General features: G+C 39.0%; 2 protein-coding genes across 3 annotated transcripts in view; one reads left to right on the forward strand and one right to left on the reverse strand.

Moving 5' to 3' along the window:
* Nucleotides 1-9,242, reverse strand: part of NMD3 (NMD3 ribosome export adaptor) — a 9,535-nt gene continuing 293 nt past the window's right edge. The window contains exons 2-15 of the mRNA XM_080409549.1: nt 9,008-9,142; nt 8,464-8,560; nt 7,361-7,441; nt 6,835-6,963; nt 6,206-6,296; nt 5,952-6,030; nt 5,553-5,649; nt 5,172-5,289; nt 4,365-4,510; nt 3,595-3,707; nt 2,852-2,924; nt 2,238-2,344; nt 1,293-1,363; nt 1-867 (exon numbers count right to left, since the gene is read on the reverse strand). Coding sequence (XP_080265675.1) covers nt 734-867; nt 1,293-1,363; nt 2,238-2,344; nt 2,852-2,924; nt 3,595-3,707; nt 4,365-4,510; nt 5,172-5,289; nt 5,553-5,649; nt 5,952-6,030; nt 6,206-6,296; nt 6,835-6,963; nt 7,361-7,441; nt 8,464-8,560; nt 9,008-9,142 — 1,471 coding nt within the window. The 3' untranslated portion in view covers nt 1-733. The remainder of the gene's footprint in view (nt 868-1,292; nt 1,364-2,237; nt 2,345-2,851; nt 2,925-3,594; nt 3,708-4,364; nt 4,511-5,171; nt 5,290-5,552; nt 5,650-5,951; nt 6,031-6,205; nt 6,297-6,834; nt 6,964-7,360; nt 7,442-8,463; nt 8,561-9,007; nt 9,143-9,242) is intronic.
* Nucleotides 9,088-9,242, forward strand: part of OTOL1 (otolin 1) — a 64,294-nt gene continuing 64,139 nt past the window's right edge. The window contains exon 1 of one of the 2 annotated variants that reach the window (XM_080409551.1): nt 9,088-9,225. The gene's annotated coding sequence lies outside the window, so the exon portion shown is untranslated. The remainder of the gene's footprint in view (nt 9,226-9,242) is intronic. The other variant, XM_080409552.1, reaches the window with a different exon arrangement.

Here is a 9,242-nt window from a genome sequence, read left to right on the forward strand (position 1 = left end):
TATCTGTATAGTTTTTTAATAGTTCATACCTGATATATTAATTAGACATTGTGCATATTGCTTTTAATCCACAGATACAGGCATGGGTACAGTACAGCATTCATTACACTGAACAGAAGTTTCCAATCTTTCTGATCAAGAGCTGCATCTTCAATCAATTTACAGGGAAGTTCTTTTTGTGTATGCAGCATGTATATATGGAGTTCCCTTACCAAAGGATCTGAAGGTACACTCTTGTTCTTCCCCAAAACAGTTCTATGGAATAATATAGCAATATCATAAAAGGCTTCAAAGCATTCTGCCAGAATGATTAAGACAGGAAAAAAACCTTCCCATGTGAAGAAATGAAGCAATAAACAGTAGGTAGGTAGTCTACCTACAAATCTAGCAAACCAGAATAACATCTCTCCCTCTGGGCATCCTTCCTTATCAGCTGTCTTCAGTGCAAGACAACGATTATTCCAGATGGATAACCCTGAAGTTGCAAGGAGAGAGCACTTGGGGACAGGAGGGACTGTGGAACTTACGTTGCAATGCTTACACCAGAAATTTAATTCCCAATTCTCTAGAAGATTATATATAAAATATTTATCAAGGACCACTATTTAGGGGTGTAGTGGTAGTTATCACATGATTTTTCATATATATGTGATCAGTTTGTAATGTTTACTTATGTTTTGTGTACTTTTTCCTCATCAAGGGAGTATTTATTACACTGACTAATGCACTATTCTTATTCTGTCATCATATTTGCTCCCTCCCCACCAGTGGCATCCTCAGAAATATGGAGATCCTCTAGCATTTCAGCCAGACTGATTCGCGGAGGACCATCATCATCTGTGTCGCTCTCCACTGGAATATCTGCATCTAAAAACACGTAGGAAAAAACAGCTAAGCAAAGGAAAAATAACCCAAAACCCAAACCAACCCCAAGGAAGGAAGGGAAAAAAAAAAAAACCCCAACACCCAGAACAACCAACAAACCATAAAACAGCAAACCAACAATCCCAAATGCCCCCATAGAAGACACTGAATTATGCATCAAATCATTCACCCAGCAGAGGTTTTGGGTATGGGAGAAAATACGCTTCTCTCGTGCAACAGGCAAACAAACAAAACCCATCTACATCCATTCAGTGCATGGGAAATGCATTGAATACCTGAAGGTATCATGTCACACTGTTCTAGGCATGAGTAGTTCAAAGAATACAAATACACAACTTTAGGAAAAATATTTCAGTCAAATAGTCATGATTTAGTTACATGCAATTAAATTATTAAAAAGTCCTTACTTCTGTAAATGTTGACATTCTTCCTTATGGCTTCATCTTCTTCGAGATCTTCAAGGAAGTCCTGGTATTGTCTGTAGAAGACGATTAATACATTTAATCACTTTTCCTTCGGATTTATGCAGATTTATAAAACAAAATAAAATGAAATAAACAAAGCCCCAAGGAATAACTGCAATCTGCAGTCCTTCAGATGTGCCTTCTGATAGCACTCCTACATTTCCAACTCATTCTTTCTGCCTTTTTTTTTTATTATCACCTATTAGTTTCCAAATAATTTAACTTGCCTGTCCTCATTTAACTCTAATTGCCTAATTTTTTCTACTCAATTGCATGTTATTTACAATCTGCTGTTGCTGTTACCAGCTTTGTCACTGAATAAACCAGCATATTTACACATAAGTGTTCCTTTAGCTAGACTGACACCAACTGTAAGCTGCAGACATACTTCCAGTATTACTCACTTGTCTCATTGTTTATGCTTTTCTTAGGAAAAACATAAAACCAATTTTTTTAATTTTGCAACAGTAATTTCTTTTATTTTTTGCATTATAAATTTGCAACTGAAAACCCTGCAGTATTATCTTTCAGATTTCAGGATTTAGTCTGTTTCCCCTGGCCTGCTGTCCTCAGCATCCACGTTCCCTGAAAACTTAGCTGTCAAGATAGGATCAGCTTAGGTCAGGCTTAAAGCACTTTCTGAACTAGGGAAGGGGGAAAAAATGCAGGGAGATACTGCTCTTCCAAGAGCACTGATAGCAACCTGTCCTACGAGCCAGCATCATGCTCAAACAAACCAGCATTTGCTTGTGCCCCCTTAACAATCAGCACATCAACTTAGGTGTTACACTGCATTTATGCTCAGCAAAAACCGAGAAATATTATTTCTAGACTTGGCACAGTATCCTCCTTAGAAGGGACTTAAAAGCTTCACGGCAGATACTGAACCTTTCATCGTCTGTATCCGTGCCTTCTCTGTCCCTTTCTAGCTCTTTCAGCTTCCAGTTTCTGCGACGCTGGCGTTTGGTACGGTCATAGCTCTTCTTTATTAATACCTACAGTGAAAAACAATATGTATTTACACAAATATACCTTCTAATGCAACTGATGACACTCTTTTGAAAACCCCAAACACCCCCCAAGTCTAGACTTGGGCAACTGTAAATTCAGCTGAACAAATGGTAGTCAGTCTGGCGCTCCGAAGTTATTATAGAATTCACGTAGCATTTGTCAATTCAGAAGTTTCAAAACACTTCAGATTACATCCTGAAGAGGCATGCACACACTGAGGCGTAATACAGTTTTCACCACACAGCGCACAGTGATTTGAACAAAACCAACAAAGAGTAAGGGAAGTTAAAGTAAATGTGCTATTTAACCACCACTCAAAAATTTAAAGTGAGAGAATAATTCTCAACATTAGATGCTATTCAAGTTTCAATATTAATATCCCCTCTTCCTTTAGGCACCATGGAACTAGTGAGTAGTCATTATAAAATCGTATTTCCTAATACCTCTGAGTAATGCAGAGAACTTCGTACAGAGAAAGAAAATAGTCTTACCACATCAGGAATATTGTGTGGGTTCATCTTATTGGCAAACTCGTCATTTAAGTTGCAGTTCGCCAAGTCGAATCTAAAATGAAAATAGGTATTTTATCCCTTTCATGTAAGCCTACAAAACTGAACTCATGTCACATGTTTGTATTAAAGACACCATAGCGTAAGTTACAGATCTGATGAAAGAGAAGTATTTCCAAGTAACATACATAGAAATAAATCTACATCAATATGCAGCTGTCATAACTATGAACAACTCTTAGAAGCTGCTGTTACCAAATTCTGTTCAGCAGCACTCCCCAGCCTCCTGAACCCAAACAGCAATACCCACTGAGGTTCTGTTGGGCTCACCACAGCTCCAATAACATTCATGTTTAAGCCTGATTGAGACTCCCCTAATTTGCCTTATCTTACAAAAATTTCACAGTAGTCACTGCTGTATACAAGTCACTATCAATCTCCCATCTATTTGTGTCTAAACTATTATTCCAGTCTCCACTCTAAAGTCAATACTTCATCTCTCTTATTACTAACAGCCCTCTTCACAAGATGACTTCTGCTAAAAATTTCCTGTATTAGGACCTTCTCTTCATGGCCAAGATCAAAGATTCTATCCCTTTTGCCAACTTCATCTAGAAATCAGAACAGTTCAAAACTTTCTTGATAATACTTAAGGCTGTAGAGAATCCAGAGAATCCAGTCATTAAATAATGATTTAATAAAAAAAACCAAGAAACAGAACAGACCCCAAGACAAGGTCGCCAGGATTCAGAATGTGCCCCAAGTGAGTACAGCAGAAATACTGACGATCTGTATTCAGCTCCGAGGTTTTCTGTACCCAGGCTTCAGCCAGTGTGTGCTTGAGGAATGAAAAATAAAACACTCCTGTAATCAAACACTGCTTAACTTGCTGCACTATTAGAACTGCTATATTACTGTTTTAAATTACATTTCTAATTAAACTTGTATTTCTACATGAAGCATCTGGTGTTATTGCTTGCTACTCCTCATTTCTCACCTTTACAAAAGCAAATGGACATGTCAACCACCTTCCACAGTAATTCCACGAAGGCTGCTTCTGTAACTAGACACCTTTTGGTGTCTTTTTTTTTTTAACTATGTAACTTTCAACCACATAGAACTTTTGATTGAGAAGAAAATATCTGGCACCAATTCGTTAACTCTGATTAAAAAGAAATGCTTCTATACTTCAATAAAAAGAATTACTAATTGAAGAGTGGCAAAGCCAATATAAAATAATTTTAATAATGATAGTAACAAGTAAAGTTCTCTTCAACAGGAAAGAATTTCTGGAAATGGAATTCACATAACGCCTGTGCAATCTCCAAACCCTGAGGAGAGTTTTTACCAGTGCCAAGACACAGAGGATGATACATCTGACTTTGCAAGGTGTAATGATTCAAAACAGAAGTTCAGCTGAGCAGCAGAGGGAGCGGAAGGCCCAAAACCTTGAATCAGACTGAACTCTTATGTTGAATCAAAAAGGAACTCTTACCTTGTTTGATCTCGCCCCTGCCCCTGCCCCTCTTTTCTTTTCTTGAACCCTATTGATATCCACAATGATAAATTCCTCCAGTTGTCTGGGGTGGAACAGGCTGTTGAAAGGGTGGCGCCAGTAGGTATTGCCATCAATTTCAGCAACTGGGAAAAAACCCATACACCAACACAGGCAATTAAAAGAACAGAATTTCTTGTGAAGAAATTAAACGGAAAAGGAATCATTAGCTAAAATTAAGGCAACTGCCAAAAGCATTTTGTTAAATTTGTAACACAAGTATTTAGGACATGACCCATATTGCAAACTCATGCCGTGAGAGTTTATCTGTGACAGCCAAATCATGTATCATGTGTCTGAAGCACAGACCTTTTTATTCACAAGAATAGTTTTCCTGGATGGATCCTTATCAGAGGTATTTTGCTGGTAAAGCTTACCAGCATATACCAATCACTGTACAGTGCTTCTGGTCTCTAAGTGGCTAGAATCACAACCCAGAGAAAAAAAAAAAAAAAAAAAAAGATACCACATAATTTTAGAAGGACATACCTGACAAATGCAAGTGCCTAGCAGAGACCTAGAACATCCAGAACTTAACACTGAGCCCACACATTTTGCCTAGGACACTAAGGGAATCAAGCTTAGAGCGCTACGTCTTAGTTCACTATTAAATTTCTAAGTCAGTGATTGTACAGATAAATTTACAATATTAAGGTCTAAAAATACAAGGTTTCATGAAAACAAAAAAGTTATGCCAGCAGAAAAAACAAGATGCTGCCGTAGTGCGGAAAAGAACCCATAACTTACTCTGCAGAGTGCTAGGATCGATGAGGTGAATGGTACTTGTTACTCTAATGCACACACAGATCTGGCTCATGTTACCAAGACTTTGTGCCAGTTTTGGTGACAGACATACAACATTGTCCTGCAAACAAACAGAAAATAATTTACTCACACGCTTCATTTTTACTCATATCTTCAGATAAATCTGAAATAAGATTTTTAAACTTTGTATTTTCAGTTCTCCACCCAGTATTTCCTCAAGACAGCTGCTATCTGCATTTTCCATGCTTCGTGGTGAGTAGACCCCTCCCCATCCCAAATACACAATAAATAAGGCCTCCATCACCAAAACCAAACTCTACCCACTTCACACAACACCCTGAAGATGAAATAGAGAGAAACTACCTTGCAAATTGGAACAATTTCCACAGAGAAAGTGCTTTTGTAATTGTAGACATTACTATGAATATCATGTGACATCAAACGTTGGGATGATTTTGATCTACAAAACATTAGAAAAGAGCCTTCAGGCAGCAATGAGGACAGGAGAAAATCAGTACAAAGTACAGCAATGAAAGTATATAGCTATGTACTGCAAATACAAAAATTAAGGAAACAGAAAAATCCATGAGAGTTAGTTTTACAATGGCGAAGTGGAAAACACGGGACTTCTGTAGAAGGGATTTAGTTTGTTTTAACTAGAATCAAGTTCCTTACACTTTCACTTTTGAAATTTTTGAAAAATAGAAAAGACATTTCCCAAAAGCTTTTGAGAACTCAAGGAAATAAATGTAAACGACATACCTACATGGCACTATACACTGAAGAAAGTCTACCATCTTCTGGGCCTGTTGCTTTGAAGAATAATAAAAATCCAGGCCATCTTAAAGAGAGAAGAAAGCTGGATGAACATATCTTTTTCAAGTACTGTGATTTTTTTCAAAATATGCCAAGTAATCTGCTGCTTATCTGTACATAGCTACTAGCACACACATGTTCTTCCAATACAAAACAGGCCAGTCTATTCCACCTTGAGACTAACAAGCCACCTCACTTACCGTGGATTTCTTTGATGCGAAGTGTATTTTGATGAAGCCTGTGTTTTAAAATCAGCTGCTCCAAATAGTAGAAAGTCTTCTTGTGCAGAGTCTAAAACCCAAACAAAGATAAAATTATCAAGGTTATTTAAGAACCTTCTAATGCAAATGCAGGATCTCTGAAAAATAAACATTTATATGAAGAGATCACCTAGAGAAGGAACAGTCCAAAGCGTGTTCCAAGAAACCAACAAGATTTCAGAGATGTGCTCTATTTATACCAAATTATTTAACACTTCCATTTCTCATTTCTGCGCAGCTGGTTGCTAGAGATACTATCTTCTTTAAAGAAGATTTAAATACTTATAAACAATCTGTCCCACTGTTTCTAACACTACCTTAAAATACAGAAGGATACTCAGCAATTCACACACAACGCTCCTGCCAGCCATCACTTAAGAAAGCATACACTAATACTGGACAGCAGAGTTTTCCTAAACTAAGATCAGTTAAAAAAAACACAGCCTTGAAAACAAAATGTATCACTGTGGCAGTGTGCAAGCATGAGTACATCTTCTGAGAAAATCAGAAAATAATCCAGTATTTGTCTGCCTGATTGTTCTGCCATGAACGAATGAAATTGCCTCTACCTTTTGTCTGACTTGCACTACAGCTTTCCAGTAATCCTTAGCTTCAATCCTATGACAGTCTTCACACATTTGAGGCTGAACTATATATTCCACCACAAATATCTGCTGAAGAACTGCTCCATTTATCACCTGCAAAACAAAAGTTTAAAAGGTTTCTTTGTTAGTCCTAGACAGTCCAAGACAGAAAGCTAGTTTACCACAGCATTCTGAAATAACTTCCGTACTATACTAAAACTATGTGACAGACAGCTATATTTGGGTCACAAATAGTAGCAGTATTTTCCCAGCTTTACTGGAACAGCTGATAACCTGTTTCAAACCGTGAGTAATGGCACTTCAATGACAAAATCCAGGCAGGATGAAATCAGTTTTCTTTCATGATAGGCCAGTAAACACATGCTGGATTTTACCAAAGAGAAACACTTACCTAAAATGTAATAATAACAATAAAAAAATTAAATAAAATCATACTGTTTGCCATAAAAACTTTTGAAAAACCACATGCAGAAAACCGTATGCCAGTTACCTCCTTCTGAACAGTTAATTTCAGCTTCAGCCTCTTAGAATGGGGTTCAGTCCAAATAAACCCTGCATCAATCAACCGGACCTGCCAGTGGGAAAGAACAAGAACTCAGCTGCTGCCAGTAGTTGTACTAGTAACGTGTTAAGGACATGCAGCTAGCTCTAACTACCACAAAGCACAAGCTTCTGGTACAGTTCACAGTTCCTCAACCAAGTGAAGAAGTAATTAACCTTAATTAAAAAACATATGCAACAGTATACCAAACCAAATTAATAATGCTTGGTTAGAACACAGAGTCTGATCTACCTAAAATAATGACAATGCAACCTCAGACTGTCACACTAGAGTAACCGAAAACACTATTCAACAGTATCACCGTATGCCATGTAGTGATGAATTTGAATAGAATGGTTTCCTCAGGACTTAAAAGCCTGTTTAACCTCTAAAACTAAGAGCATGCAACAGAAGGTATTTTGTATATTTAAGCATTAAGCCAATAGTAAGAAGCTCAGTAAGGCAATCTAATTCCAACTGTGATGCCTGCGGTAGAAAAACAATTTTTTTTTACCTAAAACGCTATCTCACATTTTTTCCTCTGGTAAGATTCTGAAACTAAGAGATACTTTATTCAGCTTAGAACATGTGACTTTCATATATAGAGCTCTGCAACCCTCTTTCATACTGTCATAAACCAGTAAGAACAATTATTATATAAAAAAAATTCAAAATGTATAAAAAGAAAACTGTAAAATTAAAGTGCATTAAAAACATGTTAGCTTCCTTTGGTTAATTATGCTCAACTCCCATCCACACAGTAACAGCTGTGCAGTACACTGTATGCTTTGAAGTCACAGAATTGCACTGCAAGGGCCTCCTCAGTATGCCTGGAAATTTTTGTTTGAGCCTGTCCTTACTGAATCCTCCAAAATTCTAGTACAGAGTGATCCGAGATCTGATTGTCATTCTCTGTGTTTAATATAAATCAGTAGATAAGCTCTGCACTGGTACAAACAGCTGCTCCAGAAGAACTGAACTGTGTAAGTTAGCTGGCCTTTATGTGATGCCAACAGATATGCTATGACATACCACCAGGACTGGCTACTCACCTTGCTCAGTGAAGCTTTGAGTTTTTTAAGACACAAAGCAAGAAGCTCCCTTGATTCCAAGGTACACTGAATCCAGGTTCCTGGTGGCTGAAGGTACCTGTGACACAGGAAGGATTTTACAGCACGTTAAAGCCGCTTCAGCAAATTACACCAGTCAGAAGATGAGCAGTTATTCCCCAAGTTTCTAATATCAAGCAAGTGGCAACAATTCTTGCCTCCCTCAGCATTCGGATCCATACATTCCAAGTGCAGTCACGCTTCTACTGCTCTCCTTTGAAATTTGCCTGTTTTTTTTTTTTTTTTTAAACTTTTAAATGCCATAATCTCACTCATTAAAATCTTCCAGACCTACACACCAAAACCTTTCTACTGCCACAACAAAAAACACCGGCGAAGGCGCTGAGGAGAGGCCCGCGGAGAGCAGGCGCGGCCCGGGGCCCACCGGGCTGCCCCGCTTCCCGCCGCCCCTCTGCGGGGGCCCGACGCGGGGGCGGGGGGTGCCGGTGCCGGGGCGGGGCAGGGCAGGGGGGTCCCGGCCGCCCACCTTTCGCACTGCCTGCAGAAGTGGAGGGTGCCCTGCTTGGGGATGCCCTCGGTGATGTCCACCTGCGCCCGCAGGCAGCCCACGCACATGTTGGCCGGGTTGGGCGGGATGGGCACGCAGCACTGGCAGCAGAGGCTGGAAGAGAAGGGAGAGAAAGTCGGTCACAAATCTCGCCCGCGGAGACCGAAAGCTGCGGGAAGCCCCGGTGACGACCGAAGGTACGCGTACGCTTTTT

The sequence above is a fragment of the Falco punctatus genome (assembly GCF_963210335.1).
Source record: "Falco punctatus genome assembly, chromosome: 13".
Lineage (NCBI taxonomy): Eukaryota > Metazoa > Chordata > Aves > Falconiformes > Falconidae > Falco > Falco punctatus.